The following is a 17,724-nucleotide window of genomic DNA, read 5'->3' on the forward strand; positions in this document are numbered from 1 at the left end:
GGGCCTCTGTAGAGTGCACTACTGAGCATGCGCTGAGGGCCGGCTCCTGGTGCACATGCGCTGTGTGAAGGGAGGGCTTTTTCAGAGCGAGCATGCGCAAAAGCCGTGCCAGGTCTGGGTCCCTGGAGAGGGACTGAGTTAATGACCCCTGACCCAGCGCGGACCCCAGTGCGTGCAGTGCAGGCCCATGCACCACCAGCGCCCCTCGGCAACATGCAAGGAGGTACAAAATACCGGGCAAGAAGTGCCCTGCCCTAGGAGTAGCCTCCAAACACTGCTGGGGTAGCAGGGACCCCAGGCTGCAGCAGATCCCAGGGCTGGCTGTTCCTGGGGCTCACAAAGATGGTCCAAGGTGCAATTGCAGGCCCCTTCCCAGGAGGTACAAACCTTTGCAGGGCCAAAGGGAGCCCCCAGTGCCAGCCACCACACTGCCAGGGGGGCAGGGGCAGGCCCCATGCACCCTGGACGGGGTAGGGGCAGGGCTCGTGAGCCCAGCATAGGCCCTGCCCTGGGGCAGTTACAGACTGCGCAGAGCCAGGTGATAAGTACACCTCCGCTCGCTCACACTTGTGGCAGCACCCAAGATGCAGCCATCTCTGGAGTGGGCAGCAGTGGGGACAGAAGAAACAGCCCCAGGCTCTTTATTACAGATACTGTTGTGCGCAGAGGACTCGCGTGTCATGGTGGCCAGTTGCTGGGCGCGCAGTCAGATGCCGAGCTCACACCCCCTGCACTCGGGTTCCTAGAAACGGCCCCTCGCCAGCTTCTACGGAGCAGAAGGGGCATTTGTGTGTGGCACTTGGGGCTGCTGGGGAGCCCTCAGCAGACACCTGAAGCAGCAGGGGGTGGAGACTGAGTGGTGCACGTGTCCTCGGGTTTCTCTATTAAAGGCTGGTGAGTGCATGGGGACACCCGTGCCCCCAGGGATGCTACTTGGCTGGGCTAGGATCCTCCTCCTTTTCTTCCTCCCTGGGTGCTGGTTTTCACCACCCCAGATTTACAAGAAGCAACGACCCCACTGAAAAGCCATCAGCCTGGCCCTACATCCCATTGTCCTTCCCAAAGCACCGTCTCCATGGCAACAAAACAAACAGCAGCTCCGGGCTGGACAGCTCTGGGCTCAGTGCAGCCCGTGGACCGAGCTCCAGCGTGTGGCTGTGGCCATGGCCTTCTTTGGGCTCACCCTGCTGGGGTACCAAGAGCCCTTTCGGGCCCGGAGGCGGGAGCTGGCGTCAGGTGAGGGGGACCCGGTGCCAGCTGCATCTGTGGTGCTGCAAGCTCTCAGGTTCAGCACCCACAGGGACAGCGAGGGCTGCATGAAACGGGAGTGGTTTGTCTGTGGGAGATGCGGGTCCCCTGTGACATGGGGGTGCAAGGCACCTTCCACCACCTCCCCCAGGAGCTACGCTTATGGTCGGCTTTGCCCTCGGTGAGTCCCTGGTGACCCTGTCCCAGCAGCTCCTTCCTCTTTTGGCACAAGTCCTGTTGGCCCAGAAAAACTCGGGGCAGCGGTGCAGTGAATCCTGTACCTCACACATGCAGCAACTTGGCCAGTCCTCGGAGCGCTGGTGTCCTGCCACGCAGCGCCCTGCCAGGCCCGACGGTGCCGCAGGGGTTCGCTGGCAGCACCCTTCCTTTCTGTCCCCCCCAGACGGGAAGGAGCCGGCTGGCGCGGGACCATTCCTGCCAAAGCTGCTGCCTCTCCGGCCAGGTGGCACCGTGCACCAGGGCCGTGAGGATATGTGTGGCCAGCCCGCCCGGCGTGTCCAGCGCACAACACGTAGGTGACAAGCAGGCTGGGATGCAGGGAAGGGGAGCAGCCAACCCGGACTCCTGGGTCCTCTCCAGCCTCTGCTACAGATGCCCCATGACAGTCCTTGGTCAGGGATCAGCTGGGGCCCGGCAGAGCTTGCATTTGTGCTGAGAAAGGGGCTTTGCCTCCAGCTCCTCCCAGGGGAACAGTGGCAGTCAGGGTGCGGATGCCCCGTGGGGCCTCAGGGAAAAGCTGTAGCTCGGGGGCTGGGGGTGCCCACAGCAGCTGGATGCCCATGAGCTCACTTTGGTCTGTTCCCAGCCCCCAACCAAGTGTACAGGGTGCCCCTGACGTGCGGCCAGGACGTTGGCTGGTGGCTGCCCCGGGACCCAGTCTTGCGCCCAGAAGAGACGATGCCGTGGATGGTGGTGCCTAGGCACCCACTGGTGCGGAGCCCTGTGACCAGGTGAGACCACGAGCCACTGGAGCAGGGCCCATGGCCCCCACATCCCCTCCCAACCACACTCCCAGTTCACCCCAAGTCTTTGTCCCCCTCCCACCTGAGTGGAGCCAGCCTGGGGTCAGCAATGCCCCCTCCTTCCCGACAAAGCCATCGTATCCCCGGGACCGGGCCATGCGCCTTAGGGGCTGGCCTGATTCGCCCTCAGACTCACCCGGCCCCAGTTCCCCGAGCAAAGCTGGGGATATCTCCCTCCATCGTCCTCCAACCCTCATGCAGCAGTGGGCTGGGGCTAACCTCCCCCCCAGACCACCCCCACACAAGTCCAGAAGCAGCTGGGACTGGGGAGCAGGTCCTTGCAGCTCCTTACACACCAGGATGGGGATCCCACAACACCCCAGCCCTTAGAGTGGCATGGCAGTTTGTCATGGAGTAGGGGGAGACCTCCTTTGCCTGCTGCCAGTGCGCCTGTGGCAGGGCCGCCGGGCCCCAGGGGTCAGCGCATGTGGCTCCAGGAGCCAGGCCCAGGGGAAGCTACGAGGGGCAGGCGATGGGCACCAGGGTGGCAGCTGATACCCAGTCTTTGTCGTAGGTTCGTGGACAGCATGAGCCTGAGCAACCCCCACTTCAGCCTTTTCTGAGCGCTGCAGGGCACTGCCACTCCAGCCCCAGCCATGGGCCAGGCCCAGGTGTGGCCACTCATGTACTGCAATAAACTGCCTGACTTGCTGCCTGTGGCTTGGTCCAGATGCCGTCCAGATGCCTCAGGGCAGGGAGTGGGCTAGGGGCAGGATAGAGTGACCCTGCTGGACTTCGGGGCATGGAGACTGCCCTGCGGCATGGGGGCAGGGCGGCTCCCTGGAGCCAATGGCCCTTCGGCCCCTGCTGCCCTCCGCTCCCAGAGCCTGGCACTGCTCAGACCCTGGCCCGGCTCCTCCGTTTCTCAGGTGGGAACATCCCTGGGGCACCCACCGTGGAGAGAGCGCTCGCGCAACAATGCAAACACAGGGCACCAGGCACGGGCGTTGTAGAAAGTGAGTTTTATATATAATTTATATGTACACACAAAAGGGGAGGAAAAAAAAGTACCTGGAATCTGCATCATCCAACAGGTTTCCACCCTCCCCCCCACCCCACTACCCAGGCTTCAGCCTGGACCCCCCCCCCCCCCCTTGCTGTGGGAGCCCGGGGTGGGGGGGACCCCAGCCCTCACTTCACGGCCATGGCCAGAGCTCGCCCAGTGCCAGCGTCAGCTTAAAGCCCCCAAGACACAAGCTGCAGCCCCCCCTCCCCCCCATGTAAAAAGAAACAGAGAAATCACTTCATTTTTTGCATTTAAAACAGGCGATGAATGGGGACGGGCTGAGAATGTCCTCTCTGCGGCTTCAGCACCCGGGCAGCTCTGCTGGGCTCCCCTACGCCCGCCCAGCCCCAAGGGCCTGGGGACAGCTGGGGCCCCCTGGCAGCCACCTCCTGCCCCATACCCAGGGGCAGGGTTTGCAGCCCCACGCCCCCCGAGTGCTGCATTCAGTGCAGAGGAGGACGGGAAATCTCTGCCTGGAGGGGCAGAGTCTGCCATACACCAAGCACTGGGGGGGGTGGGGGGGGCATCCTTGCACAGGCAGAGCCCCCAGTGAGTCCTCAGGGCCAGCTGTCCCCACACAGGGTCAGACCGGGGGTGGGAATTCCCTCTTCTGTTGCCCGCCTCTGATTTGGGCCCCCACGGTCATACCATGGTACAGGACAGCAGCGTGGCGGGGGGCAGAGTGAGGCCACATGGGGTTACTGAGATAAGCAGGGCCTGGCCGAGCTGCAGGGGGGGGTCGAGCCCCCCCAAACATCAGGCACATGGGGCAGGGGCAGCACCGGGCCTGCGGCACTTGGGTTTGGCACATGGTCAGCTCTGGGCACGGGGAGGGGGCCCGGCCCTCCGGGAGCTGGCTGCAGGGAAGGGGCACCCAGCGCCCCAGGTCCAGGCGGGGGTGGGGCAATGGCTAAGGGTGTCCCCCCAGGCTGGGGCAGGACTTACCACCCCCCAATCCCACCCCGCAGCCACTCCCCAAGCCCTCTTTGGCAAGTGCAACCCTCCAGCTGGCAAAGCACTGAAGGCCTCCCCGGCTCACCCGGGGATGCCCGCTGTGCCGGACATGGGTGCAATTTTGGCAAATAAGAACTGTTTCCCCCTGCCCTCCCCCCTCCCCCCCCAGCTGTACGGTACAAACTTCACAGTGAGATGCCGGGGCAGGCAGCAGGGGCCGAGTGACCATGAGAACCTCCCCTCCCCCTTGCACCCCCCCAGCACCGGCTTCAGGAGCTGGTGCAAAGTCCAGTGGTGCACAAAGCCGGCAGATAGAAGGAGCCAGGGACCCCCTCCCCGAGCTGTGGGGCTGGGACCCCCGCCTGTCTTTGGTTTATTCCAACCAGGAGCAGGAGCATCTGGGGTTGGGGGGAGCCCAATTCCCCCTCCCTCCCAACCCCGCGCTGGCTCCACTGGGAAATAAATAAATAAAAGGTCCACTGTAAAAATGCTCCTTCAGTGCCGCGGATGCCCCCTTTCCCCGCAGGATTGCTGGGGAGGGGGCGGGCAGGCCAAAACGGGGGGACCGGAAGTGGGAGGTCTGGTTCCCTTTAGAGTTCTTTGCCTAACTCCAGAGCCATTCAGAAGACGCTGGCAAGCGTCCGCGGCAGCCCTGGGCCCCGGCTGCTAACTCCTGCCGGGGCCCGCATTCAGGAAGTAGGTGGTCATCTCGCCCTTGCCCTTGACCTTGATGACCCCACGGCACTCCAGCTGGTACCCCTTGGTCGCCAGCACCTGGTACAGGTCAGTCGTCACCTGCAGGGTTGGGGAGCATCGGTGAGCAGTGTCCCATGCCCAGGAGGAGCATCATGGGTACCCATCCGGGGTGCAGCCTCACCTGGATGCGGTCAGGCACCCCCGTGCTGTCCATGCGGCTGGAGACGTTCACAGTGTTGCCCCAGATGTCATACTGTGGCTTGCGTGCCCCAATCACACCTGCCACCACTGGCCCGATGTTCAGTCCTGCAGGCAAGGGGCATCAGCACTCCTGCCCCTGAAAACCCCGCATCCCAGCGATCCCGTGTGCACAAGCACGTATGTGCACGTGTGTCGCAAGCCTGCCCTCCCTTGAGCACAGGCCAGCTCCCCTGACTGCCGCACGCACATGCGTGTGCCACAGCCGTTGTGAGGTTGGGCAGGCGAGCGACACCGAGGCCCCGCCCCCGAGGCCCCTCCCTCACCGATCTTCATCTGGAAGTTGTTGAAGGAGTGCTCGTTGATGTACTTCATCTGCTCCATGAGCCGCATGGCATAGTCGGCCAGCGCCGTGATGTGGCTCCGGCCCTCGCGGTCGTATGTGGTGTCATTGAGGCCTGACGCCGCCATGTAGGTGCTGCCGATGGTCTTGATCTTCTCCAGCTGCCGGTACTGCTGCTCACTGATGATCTGCGGGGCAGTGGCAGCTGGGACAAGCCTGGTGGGACCCTCCCAAAGGAGCCCGCTCTGGTCCCAAGGCTCTGGGCCCCCCCCCCAGCCTCAGGGCTTCAGCCATGGACAGGATGTTTTGCACACCATGAGAACCACGTGAGCTGTGGGGTCCTGTCGTGCAATGCACGAGGGGTCCCGTGCCACGCTCCCCTTCCCCCGGTGCTCCAGCCACAGACATGCAGGGCCTGCTCAGGGTGCTTTGTGCACCACAAAAAACATGTATGAGCTTCAGGATCCTGCCATGTGATGCATGACGGGCCCCACGCCACACCCCACCAGTGCTCCAGCCACAGACGCGCCAGGGCTGCTCAGGGTGCTTTGCGTACTGCAAAACCCACGTGAACTGAGTCCTGCTGTGCAATGCACGAGGGGCCCTGTGCCACGTGCCTCCTTTCCCTGGTGCTCCAGCCACAGACATTCTGCACCTCACAAAGCTGCAGGGCAGGTGGCCACTGGGCACCTGGCCCCGGGCTCCTGCCCATTTCCCCCCGCGACCCTGGGCACCTCATCGAAGTCGGCGATGATCTCGTTGAGCAGGCGCAGGCACTCCACACCCTCGTTGTTGGCCTCCAGCTCCACGTAGAACTCGGAGAAGTTGCTGATGGAGGCGAACATGACGGCCACACACTCGCACGACTGGTAGTAGAGCTCATCGTTGCGCCGCTCCCGCGCTAGGAAGTGCGCCGCCACGTCCTTGGGCAAGATGTTGTGCAGCAGCCGCCGGTTGTAGGCCTGCAGTTCCTCCATCTCCTCCTTCTCCCCCGTGGCCTGCATGGAGCTGGCATCAGGGGCTGGGGCCACAGGCCCCTCCAACCCCCACCAATAGCCTGGGCACACACAGCCCATTTGCACCCTTTCATGCACACCCCTCCACGCATGCCTGTGCATGCACAGATGCCTCTGTGTCCTACCTGCAGCTTCCAGAGGAAGTCGAGGCGGGCGGTGGACTCAACCTGCTGCGCATGGAGGTACAACGCCAGCGCAAAGACCGCCAGGATCACGGGTGTCACGTACTTCAGTGCCACCTTCCCCTCTGCCAGGCTGAGGGCACATGCACGTGAGACCAGGGACCCACAGGGCACGATCCTGCCTAGTTGACACCCTCACACTCCCCCCCCACATGCAGCTCCCCACTCACCATCCAGAGCCTCCCTGGGTGGCATTGTAGACCGGCCTGGCAGGGAAGAGTCAGTGGTTACAGAGCAGCCCCCCAGACCCCTGCTCCCACCCCGAGCTGCGCTGGCGCTGGCGCTGGGCGGAGGGTCCCGGGGGCACTCACAAGGCATTGGCCATGACCAGCAGGTCAGAGTTGTCAAAGAGGGCAGCTGCCGGCCCCTCCACCAGCACCAGGTAGAGGCTGGCAAGGGCCAACATAAGCCCCAGCTTCCCAATGCTGCTGATCTGCAGGAACACGGAGCAGGCCAGCAGGCTCAGCACGATGCTGTAGTTGAAGTACTAGAGAGGAGCAGGGGGCACCATCAGGGCAGAGGCCCCCAGGATCCAGCACTGCCCCCAGTGCAGACCGAGACTGGGGCCGTGGTCACCCCCTGGTCTCCCCTCCCACCCCTCTCTCCTGCAAAACTCATGCTGCCCCTAACGAGTCTGAAAGCAGCTGACAGGATGGGAGCTCTGGCAGCTCTTCATCATTTTGTGCCAAATCCGGCATGTTTCTCCTCCGTAACGCCCTCCCCTAGCTAGGTGACCCATGTGCCAATGAAGCGATGTTTGCTTTTGCTCTGCCCTTGCACTGACTACTACAGCCCTAGGCCCCGGAAACGTTAGGAAAGCTTCTCATTTCTTTTTATCTGATGAAGGACATGTATTGTGTTATTTCAGAGTCCTAGTGCCGTGCAGCTGGTCAGGACCTCCAGACGCCACCTCTAGTGTAACCCATGCCTGGGGCAGGATCAGCCTGGTCCAAACTGTCCCAAACAAATCATCTAAGCTCTTCGTAAAACCACGGTCACCCCCACTGCAGCTAGACAGGACAACGTGCCACACTATCTGCCCATGCCCACCAGCACAGCCCTGAGACCCCTGACCCGAGGACCCTCATCCCCCGGGCTTCCCACCCCACCCCAGCCCCCTCACCTCAGGGAAGTTGCAAGGGGGGGCATCCCCATAGCAGGGGGGGGCATCGGAGGCCAAGGAGTAGTTGAGGGCGCGAAGCTGGCAGGGGCCCACAGCCGCAGGCGTGATGTTGAGGTCACGGGCGGCGCAGTCTCGCAGGGGCACGCGGCTGCAGGCAAACTGCGGGAAAGCAGGGGGGGGTCACCATGGCACCAAGAGGGGGCAGCACCCTGGGCCCCAGCCCTCTCCTTTTTACTGCCCTGGGCCCTACCATGTTGACACAGGCAGCGATGAAGACGAGGAGGACGGTGAAGACGCCAATGACGGTGCTGTGAGCACGGGAGTGCACGATCTTCCGGGACACCCGCTGCAGCGCCGCCGGGAAGAGCTGCAGGCCAGGGAGGATCCTCTGGGCACGGCCACCCCAGCACCAGCCGGCCTCCCCCAACCCCTCATCCCAGCTGCCCCATGCAATGGGGCCCTGCAGCTGTGCACGCCAGCCCGCACACGTGCAGCCCCAGAGGAAATGCTGCGAGACTCGTTTTGCTCACAGGGGAGTCTGGGGCACACAGTTCATGACGTACCCATTCCCACCTGCTTGCACAGGGGCAGCGCACACACCAATGCACAAACACACACACGAGGGGGGTATGCACACCAATGCATAAGCACACAGCACATGGCCGCTCACACAAGAGTAGTGCTCATGCCAATGCACAAGCACGTGGTGCATGGCCATTCACATGAGGATGGTAGTTGCACCAATATGTGAGCACACAGTGCATGGATGCTCACATGAGAGTAATACTCACACCAATGCAGAACTTGTGGTGCACAGTCATTCACATGACGGCAACCCACTGCTGCATGAGCACACGCCCGCTTACACGAGGGGCAGTACTCACACGAATGCACGAGCACATGGTGCACAACCACTCGCACGAGGGCAGCACATGACTACACAAGCTCACAGCTGCTCACACAAGGCAGTACTCACGCCAATGCACAAGCATATGGTGCATGGCCACTTGCACAAGGGCAGTACACAAGTACATGAGCTCACGCTCGCTCACGTGAGGGCAGTACTCACGCCGATGCAGGAGTAGACGGCGCACACGAAGAGGATGCTGGCCAGGAGGACGAAGATGCAAACGTAGACCCCAAGCATCAGGGGGGAGCTGTGGGGGACAGGCACCGTGAGCTCCCCCAGGCTGCAGCCCGCGGGGCAGCCAGGGGCTGGGACTTGGCACAGGGCAGGGGGCGGCTACGCACTGGGGGAAGATGACGATCTGGATGAAGCAGATGAAGCAGAAGACGAGCAGGGTGCAGGCCACATAGCCCCCGAAGCGGTCATCCACCTTCTTGGAGTACTGTGGGGACAGTGGGGGTCAGTGCCGGGACCGAGCTGCTGGGGAGGGGATCGCACCGGGTGTGGGGGCACATACCTTCCTCTCCAGCTCGGGCGTCTGGAAGGTGAGCAGGAAGCGCTTGACGTGGTCCTTGCGCAGCTGGTCGATGCTGCGCGCATCAATGGCACGGCCGAGGAACTCGTCCACCTCGTCCTCAGGGTTCAGGGCCTCCTGCGCGCTGCGGCTGGGGGGGCAGGACAGGGGGGCTCAGCCCTGCTGCCCCTCTCCTACCCGGCCCCTGGGCCAGGCCTGGGCTTGTCCGGCTCAGGCTGGGGGGAACAGCACTTACTTGTCCTTGCTGGAGTCATCGATGCCCTGCAGAGATGGGGGGGAGGAGGCATTCAGGGGGGTCCAGCCACCCCCTATCCCCTCCCCAGGGTCGCTGCCACCCCAGGCAGCCAGGAAACCCCACCCCCACTGCCCAGCCCCCAGCAGGCCAGCGCCAGAAGGGGAAACGGAGGCAGGGGGAGGGAGCCCGGGAAGGCCATGGTGCTGGGAGGTGCCCAGGGGATAGGGACGAAGACTGTCCAGAATGGAGCCACGCGGGGGATTTACACCCAGGAGGGTGCTGGCCTGGCCCTGCCGTGGCAAGTGACCAGCCCGACGTGGAAGGGGGGTCACACCAACCTACCCCCCCACCCCCGGCCGGGGCTGCCTCGAGCGGCGCAGATCCGGCCAGCGCCCTCCTCCACCGCACGGCACCCGAGCAACCGGCACCGCGCCGACAACCAACGCCATGGCGACACACCAGGCCACGGCAGCTGGGGGGCAACGGGCCATCCTAAGGCAACAGGGGATGCCCCCAGGCCTAGCAGCATGGCAACTGACATCCCCAGGCTGACTGGGGACTGCCCCATGCGAGGCACCCGCGGCAAGGGGAGTCAATGCTGCTGTGGGGAGCAGGAAGGCATGGGGGCCAAAGCTGATGGCACCACGGGGGGATGGAGCCAGTGGCCAGGGCTGCTCCGGGCCCATGCTCACCATCTGCCGGAAGGCCTTGGAGTCCTTGGCCCGGGAGAAGGAGCGGTCGGGCGCCCAGCGCGGTGCCAGTCCATCCACCGAGTTGGCCCGCGCCCGCTGCAGCTTGGCCAGGATCGCCTTCTCCTCCTTCTGCAGGGGGGGTCGTGGCCGCGGTATGGGGGGCTGCAGGGCACAGCTGCCCCTGGGGATCCCCCGCCCCTGCCCCAGCAGCTTCAACCCCCCACCGCCCGGTGCCCTCCGGCAACCCCCGGCCCCAAACCCACGCGCTTCTGGCTGCAGCCCACGATGAGGAAGGTCTCAATGTTGTGCTCCTTGAGGTAGGTGTTGCGCTCGCCACCGTGGCCCGGTTCCACCTCATAGTCCCCGTTCAGGCACTTCAGCGTGGCCCCCGTGATGTGAATCCTCCTGGGGGCCAGGAGGCAGGCTGAGTCCTGTGGGCGCTGCGGTGCCCCTTGGCCCCGGGGAGCCCTGCAAGCCCCAGAGCCATGGCCCCCGCCACACCCCCCGCTCACCCAGCCTTGCCCCCCGCCTCCATGTGGTTGGCCAGCGTGACATCGTTGGACCAGACGTCGAACTGCCACTTGCGCAGGCCCAGCACGCCACAGTGCACGCGCCCGCTGTGGATGCCCACACGCATGTTCACATTCACGCCTGTCACCTCGCGCACCAGCCTGCGGGGACACGTAGGCACCGGGTGTCAGATAGCGCTGCCTGCTCCCCTGTGCAAGGGTGCATGCACACACCTGCAGGCACTCATCCCGTCCCGCATGCAAGGGGCTCACAAGCACACCCCCATGTGAGGAGGCGTGCCCAGGGCACCCCCCCGACTCACGAGATGGCCTCGATCATGTCAACGCCCATCTCTACGCAGCAGTGTGCGTGGTCGCCCCGCGCCTCCGGCAGCCCCGACACGCAGTAGTAGCAGTCGCCCAGGATCTTGATCCGCAGGCAGTGGTTCTCCTGGGGGGGGCACAGGTCAGCCGCCAAGGCGCTCCCCTCTCCTACCGCCATGCGCACAGCCTCCCCTGCTCCCGCACACGCGCGTGCACTCACAGCTGCCAGCTTGTCAAAGCGAGCGAAGAGCTCGTTCAGTGTCATCACGAGCTCCTGGGCCGTGCACTGTGACGCCAGGCTGGTGAAGCCCTCGATGTCCGCGAACAGGATGCTGCAGGCGAGAGGGAACCGGAGCATCTCCCTGGGGCGGGCTCCCCTCCCCCCAGGCTCTGCCACCTCCCCTGCTCCACACCGCTCCCAGCCCCCCGTGCTCCCCGACCCCGGGCCCAGCCGGCACCTGACGTTGTCGTGCTTCTGGATGTAGATCTTGTGGAACATCATGTCCTCCTTCTTGGTGTTGATGTCCTCCTTCATCTCCATGGCCACATGCTGGGGCAGCACAGACAGCAGGAGACGCTCCTGTCCCCAGACCGCACCTGTCACTACCGCCGGGTCCCTAACCCTAACCTTAACCCTAGGCCTTTCCCCGCCACTGCCCCAAGCTGTGGTCCAGGGTCTGGTGGGGTGCACTGACCCTGCGGCTCCAGCACAGGGATGGGGGCAGGTGGGGTGCACTGGACCCCATGGACCCAGCACAGGCACCCCGAGGACCCCGATTGCCCGTCTCTCCCCCTGTCCTCCCAGCACCCACCTGCTGCCGGTTCTCCCGCTGGAGGTGAAGCCGGGCCTGGATGTAGCCGCGCGTCTCCTGGAAGGCCTGGCGCTGTGAGACTTCGGCAGGGTAGTGGGTGCAGACCCCAATCACATTGGTGCAGAGGAAGATGAGGACGTTGGCGCTGAGCTGGGGCAGGGGGTGGGGGCTCCATCAGCCTGGAGCCCTCAGAGGGAGATGGACACCCCCTCCCCGCATCCAGACACTAGGGGCATCGCTGGGGGGCCCCAGGAGGCATCACCCTGCCCTGGACCCCCAGCCCAAAGCCCCCCCCCCATGCTCCTCATCCATCACCAGAGCACAGGGAACCCCCTGCTCCATCTCCACCCCTTCAGGCAATGTTCCCAGGGCAGGACGCGGCTCCTGGAGCAGGAGCACCCAGCCCCATCGGAAGTGGAGGAAGCCGGAGGGGCCCAGCGGGAAGCTGCGGTGTATTTAGCAGTGCGGCTATGGGCTGGCTGCGGTCCACCCCCCACCCAGCCCCGGCTGGGACTATTTATAGCCTCGCAGCACAGGGTCCATGCCAGGACGGCACCCCCGTCCCCGCCCCCTGCTATCGCATCCGCCCTGGCTGGACACAGCGTGACCGGCTGCAGGCTCCACACCAGCCCACAGCGGCTCTGGGGCCCCGGAGGGGGTGGGGGTAGGGCTCCTCTGCCCTGCAAAGCAGTGTCCCCTGCCCTGTAACCCAGCCTGGTGCCACCCCAGAGCCAGGTGCGGAGGGAGCGACTGGGCTGGGAACCACAGGAGGGGGCATGGCAGTCTCATGGGGACACACCAGCCCCCCAGGGACCAAGGGGCCCCAATCCTACCCTCCACCACTGGGACCCCGGAGGTCGGGCCGCACTGGGTAATGGAGGGGGGCTGCCACCCTGGCCTCGCCTGCTGCCCTGGCTTCCTGCCCCTGTCCCCCCCACCCACTTCCTCCCCACCCACAATGAGGGCTTTGTCTGCCCCCCCAGCTGACACCCCTACCCACAATAGGGGCTTTGTGCACCAGAAGCCCCAATTACCGCCCCCCACCCCGGCTGGGGGAAGGGATGGGGACGAGGCGGCTGCAGCCCCCGAAGCTCTGAGCGGGTGCACTGGGTACGGTGAGCCCTCCCCATGGCAGCTAACGGGCCTCCGGCCTGCCCAGATCTGGGGGGGCCACGTCTGGCAGGGAAGGGGCTTCCTACTACCCCTCCATACCCCCTACACCAGTGCCCCCAAGACCCTGCCCCACAGCTGAGGGGAGCCTGCTTCATCGCTCCAGACCCCTGCGGCTTTGACCCCTGTGTTGTCCCACAAGGTCACGGCCACAGAAACCAGGAACAGGAGCAGCCTCCCAGGGCAGCTGGAAGGAGCGGGAGGCAGCATTCACCCCCAGCCCTAAAGGGCAGGGTCCCCATGACAAGCCAGGGATGGGATGGGGGGGCACAGTCCAGGCCTCACCCACCCACTGCCCTGCCTCCAGGGGCCGGGGCGCTGGCCAGGCTGGGCACTGTGACGCAGCGGGGAGGCCTGTGCTAGAGCTGGACGGCGCGGCACGTGGGCACCCTGGTCCCGAGCCCCGTCCTACCTGCTTCCAGAGGAAGGGGTCGGCAGCGTTGAGGTGCCAGGAGATACCGAGGTGCAGGGCGGACAGCAGGGCGCCAGCCAGCACGGCCGCCCTCATGCGCACGGGCAGCAGCGTGTAGGCGATGTAGATGAAGAAGACGCTGCACCAGACGCCCTCAGCGGCACTGCGCGGCACGGCCATGAGCGCGGCCAGCACCTGCACCCCGGCCAGGGCACCCAGCACCACGTAGCTCACAGCCCACATGTAGTCCTGCGGCACGGCGCTGCGGGCACACAGCGTCATGAGTGCCAGGAAGAGGGCAGTGGCCACGGCCAGCGCGGCGGCATAGGGGGGGCGCGGGGCGCCGGGCAGGCAGTGGAAGAGCAGCAGCACGCCGCACACCAGCACCAGCACGGCCATGAGCACCGTCAGGCTGCTCTGGTTCATCTGGAAGAAGTAGCGCTGGTAGAGCCGCTCCAGCTTGGCCGATGGGAAGCGCTTGGAGCGAAACACCTGGGCCAGCCGCTGCCAGACCTTGCTCGCTGGCGGCCGCCGCGGCACCGCCATGCCGCCCTCTGCCGCCTTCACGCCCCCTTTGGCCTCGCTGTCCTCGAAGCCCAGGTCCACCGCTTTGAGGCCCAGGTCGCCAGCCGGGCCCTTCTTGCCGTAGTGGTCCTCCTGCCAGGAGCAGCGCAGGCCCAGGCCAGCCCGGGCATGGGGGCCGCGCTCAGCCTCGGGGTCCTGCAGGCAGCTCATGTAGCGGGGGCCGCAGAGCGCGGTGCGCGGGCGCTTGCCCTTCTTCCCGTTGCGCTCGCCCCATGCCGTCTTCCGCTCGTCCACCTTGGGCACTAGGATCCCGCTGAACCACGACATGCTGCGGGGCCGAGGGAGCCTGGCCCCGCTCCCCCCTGCCCCCCGGGCGCTCACCTGGCTGGCTGCTCAGTGCCACGAGCCCCAAGCGGGCACGGGCCCCGGCAGGTGGGCCTCTGCTCACGGGCGGCTGGGCATGGGGCCGGCACCTGGAGCCGAGGGAGAGCAGAGGGTGTCGGCGAGACCGGCAGCCGGGGGCTCCCGCCCGCCTCGGGCCCCCCAGCTGCCCCCAGCCCCCGGCACCGCGGGGCGAGCGGCGCCAGCGCGGCCGGGGCAAAGCCCGGGGCGAGCGGCTCCAGGCCCGGCCGCGTCCGGCCCGGGGAGCGATGCTGGACTCTGACCCCGCGGGAGCTGGAGGCAGGGCCCGGCCCGCACCGCGCGCAGGCCGGCCGGGGGCTGCGGGCCGGGGTCCCCCGCCGGCCTCGCCCCCGCGTGCGCCGACCCGGTGCCCAGCGCGACCCGGCCCCCCCCCGGGGCCTGCGCTGCGCCCGCGGAGCCATGACGGCACTGCCCGCCGGCCAGGCCGCAGCCCCGCGCCCGCCCGGGACGTGGCACCGGCCCCGCAGCCTGGCACGGCACCCGCTCCCTGCCCCCCCGCCGCGGCTCAGCACCGCGCCCCGGGGACAGCACCCCGCCCCGCCCCGGCGCGGGGTCCCCGCACTCACCGCCCGGCCCTCGGCCGCCGCCGCCGCCGCCGCCGCCGCCGGAGCCCGCAGCGCCCCGCCCGCAGCCCGCAGCCCGCAGCCCGGCCCGGCCCCGCGGCTACTCGCTGCCCGGGCTCCGCGCCCCGCGCCCCATCGCTGCCCCGGCCCCGCCGCCCGGGAAAACGCCCCGCCCCGCCCCGCCCCGCGCCGCCGCCCCGCGCCGCGCCGCCTTTGTGCGGGACCCGCAGCCCCGGCCCGGCCCGGCCCGGCCGCCTGTTGCGCGCGGTGCGGGCTGCGGCCGGGCGCACACGCACGCACACACACGCGCACACTCTCACGCAGGGCCGGAGCGGCCTCGGGCACACGCACACGCGCGCCCGCAGCGCCCACCCCCGCGCGGCGGCAGGGAGAGGTGGCGGGCACACGCGGGCACAGAGACACACGCGGGCACATACCTGCCTGCGCACGCCTACCTGCGCACACGCACATACACGCATGCCCACGCAGACATAGGCACATGCATGTATGCACGCACCTATGCGCACACGCATGCACACACCTGCGCACGCACGCATGCATGTGCCTGAACACACGCACACACCTGCGTACACACACCTGCACGTACACACACCTGCACACACAGACATGTGTGCATGCACACACACGCACATGCACACACAGGCAGGCATGCACATACATGTGCGCACACGTGCATACACATACCCGCACGCACACACGTACATGTACATTCACACACAGGCACTCAGGCACGCATGCCCACACATGCACACACACGCTGACTTGCACATGCATGCAGACACACACACAGGCACATGGAGGCTTTGATGCCCCCCGTGTCTGGGGGGTGTCGGGGGTGGGGACAAAGGCAGGGAGTCTCACCGCCCCACGCCCGGGGGCTGCCACTCCCATGCCCACTCCAGGTCAGGGCCCAGGGCTGGTTCTCTCGCCCACCCCCCTGCCCCATGCAGGAGCCCTGCCTGACCCCAGGGCCCCGAGACACGGGAGGCGAGGGTCCCCACAGCTCCCCCTCAGGCTGGTGCAGGGGCCTCAAGAGCCCTCGGCTTCGGGGCTACGACCTCTTCACCCCAGCCCAGGCCTTTGCGGGCAGAGCGGGGGCATCCAGGGTCTGCCCCGGCCCCATGCTACCACTCCAGCTGGTGCCCGAGCAGTAGGGCCTGTGCGGCATCCCCTCCCGGAGCCCAGGCCCCGGGGAGACAGACTTAATGATTAATTACCAACGAATCCTGGCAGCTCCCGGGAGGGGAGGTCCCTGCTAGGCCGCTCCAGGGTTTGCCCGTGGTGCCTGGCAGGCCCAGGGACAGGCAAGACCCCCCTGCCAGGGGCAGCTGCGTCGGGCAAGGAGGCTGCAGGGGGGTCCGGATCCCGCAGGCCCCAGCTCCCAGGCGCCCTCCTCGGCCTCCACTCCTTCCCCTTCCCCCTCGACTCCCGTTGCAGCAGGCGCTGCCTGGATCCGGGCACGGCACCACGTGGGAACCTTAACCCTTCAGGGAGGCGGCAGGAAAGCGAAAAGAGCAGCCTCCAGACTCCTCTGACCCGCCGTCTCCCCGGGGCCCTGCAAGGCTGGATCGGGACCACCCTGGAGGCCCATTCACAGGGCCCCGGGCCTCCGGGGTGGTCCCAATCCAGGCAGCGCCCGCCACCCCAGAGCAGAGCACCGAGACATCAGCTCGGAGTCCTGAGCTCGGTCTGGACGTGCTGCGAGCCCGCCTGACCTCGCCGGGGGGGCCGGAGCCTCTCATTCGCCTTCCCCCGAGAAAGCAGGCACCAGATGCCTTGGCCCGCACTCAGCTGTTCAGTTTGCTGCCTCGTTTCTACGCGGAGCCCTCGCTGCCCCTCGAGAGGGGATGCCCCCTTTGGGGAGAGGGTCGGGGTCCCGGGGGTAGAGCAGGGGCCCAGAGACCCACGCTCCTGGCTTCTGTTCTCAGCTACGAGAGGGCAAAGGCACCACAGGCCCTGGGGTCTGAGTTTGGCTGTCCCCCCAGGCCCTCCCCATAGCAATGCCCCAGGTCCTGGGGCGCTTTGGACCCGCAGGGGAGGGGCCTCCTGCAGGAGGGGGGAGTAAAAGCACAGGGGGTCCAAAGGCCCTTGACACCCCTGGGGTCCCAGGGACTCATGGCCCCTCTGACATGCAGCCTTGCCCTTCCCCTGCCCCATGGGTCCAAGGGCACCAGCCTGCCCTGTGAGCCCCCCCGCCCCACTGCGGCATTGCAGGCCAGAGGCAGGGGCCTGGTGAGGTGATACCTAGACAAGGCAGCGCTCGCAGCCAGCCAAGTGGGTAAAGCGCCCTGGGATTAATTATGACATGGGCCCGTTCATCTCAGAGCACTCAGCGTTCATTAACCCCCTGAAAAGCCCCCAGGGCAGAGTCATCACCCCTCTGGGAGGACGAGGTAAACTGAGGCAGCAAATGGGAAGTGAGAGAACCCAGGGCCCCTGCGGTCTGGCGGCGCTCTCACCCTGCGGCTAGGGGCTGGGAAACCTCCCTGGCAGTGGGAAGCAGTGACGTAGCCGTAGCCACTGTGCCACGAGGTGCCAGGAAGGTGCCCAGACCTACAGGGCAGTTTCTGACCCCACTGCACCCAGCCCGGCCCCACCTGGCACCCGCTTGGTGCCAGGCCCTGCTTGCTCCCATGCCCACCTGGCCCTGCCAGGCTGGGCCGAGCCCCGGGCCGGGCCGGTGCAGCCCCTCTCCTGGCGGAGCCGTCTGCAGAGGAGGGGGTAGAGCTGGGCAGCCCCCCCCATGCAGGCTGCTTATCAGCACCCAGCTTCATCAGGCTTCCTGTT

General features: G+C 66.4%; 2 protein-coding genes across 4 annotated transcripts; one reads left to right on the forward strand and one right to left on the reverse strand.

The window, feature by feature from the left end:
- The first annotated feature begins 92 nt into the window (after window positions 1–92).
- Window positions 93–2,943, forward strand: SPMIP11 (sperm microtubule inner protein 11). 2 transcript variants are annotated; one of them, XM_090053446.1, is made up of 4 exons: window positions 93–223; window positions 1,652–1,780; window positions 2,075–2,219; window positions 2,806–2,943. In XM_090053446.1, the coding sequence occupies exons 1-4, from the start codon at window positions 142–144 to the stop codon at window positions 2,852–2,854; spliced, it is 405 nt and encodes a 134-aa protein (XP_089909572.1). In that variant the 5' UTR covers window positions 93–141; the 3' UTR covers window positions 2,855–2,943. The 2 variants fall into 2 exon arrangements, with proteins under 2 accessions (XP_089909572.1, XP_089909573.1); XM_090053447.1 differs by lacking the exons at window positions 93–223; window positions 1,652–1,780 and adding an exon at window positions 255–1,236.
- A 295-nt stretch (window positions 2,944–3,238) lies between these two features.
- Window positions 3,239–16,378, reverse strand: ADCY6 (adenylate cyclase 6). Of its 2 annotated transcripts, none has more exons than XM_090053415.1 (22): window positions 16,155–16,378; window positions 13,406–14,403; window positions 11,824–11,973; window positions 11,470–11,591; window positions 11,232–11,343; window positions 11,011–11,138; window positions 10,691–10,849; window positions 10,442–10,583; window positions 10,179–10,307; window positions 9,487–9,512; window positions 9,234–9,381; window positions 9,061–9,158; window positions 8,879–8,966; window positions 8,060–8,176; window positions 7,810–7,968; window positions 6,998–7,173; window positions 6,857–6,892; window positions 6,630–6,759; window positions 6,223–6,486; window positions 5,472–5,676; window positions 5,129–5,253; window positions 3,239–5,046 (listed from the first exon to the last, which is right to left on the reverse strand). In XM_090053415.1, the coding sequence occupies exons 2-22, from the start codon at window positions 14,255–14,257 to the stop codon at window positions 4,918–4,920; spliced, it is 3,495 nt and encodes a 1,164-aa protein (XP_089909541.1). In that variant the 5' UTR covers window positions 14,258–14,403; window positions 16,155–16,378; the 3' UTR covers window positions 3,239–4,917. The 2 variants fall into 2 exon arrangements, with proteins under 2 accessions (XP_089909541.1, XP_089909540.1); XM_090053414.1 differs by lacking the exon at window positions 16,155–16,378 and adding an exon at window positions 14,920–15,054.
- Window positions 16,379–17,724: the final 1,346 nt, after the last annotated feature.

This window comes from Crocodylus siamensis, chromosome 6 (assembly GCF_052110815.1).
Source record: "Crocodylus siamensis isolate JL-2025a chromosome 6, ASM5211081v1, whole genome shotgun sequence".
Lineage (NCBI taxonomy): Eukaryota > Metazoa > Chordata > Crocodylia > Crocodylidae > Crocodylus > Crocodylus siamensis.

Excerpts from the sequence above, each read along its gene's own strand:
- SPMIP11 (XM_090053446.1), top strand. The coding sequence starts at position 142 with ATGACCCCTGACCCAGCGCGGACCCCAGTGCGTGCAGTGCAGGCCCAT. Across the intron at positions 1,781-2,074 it reads GCGTGTCCAGCGCACAACAC|CCCCCAACCAAGTGTACAGG; the intron begins GTAGGTGACAAG and ends GTCTGTTCCCAG. Across the intron at positions 2,220-2,805 it reads GTGCGGAGCCCTGTGACCAG|GTTCGTGGACAGCATGAGCC; the intron begins GTGAGACCACGA and ends TCTTTGTCGTAG.
- ADCY6 (XM_090053415.1), bottom strand. The coding sequence starts at position 14,257 with ATGTCGTGGTTCAGCGGGATCCTAGTGCCCAAGGTGGACGAGCGGAAG. Across the intron at positions 6,487-6,629 it reads ACTTCCTCTGGAAGCTGCAG|GCCACGGGGGAGAAGGAGGA; the intron begins GTAGGACACAGA and ends AGCTCCATGCAG. Across the intron at positions 5,047-5,128 it reads GGGTGCCTGACCGCATCCAG|GTGACGACTGACCTGTACCA; the intron begins GTGAGGCTGCAC and ends CCAACCCTGCAG.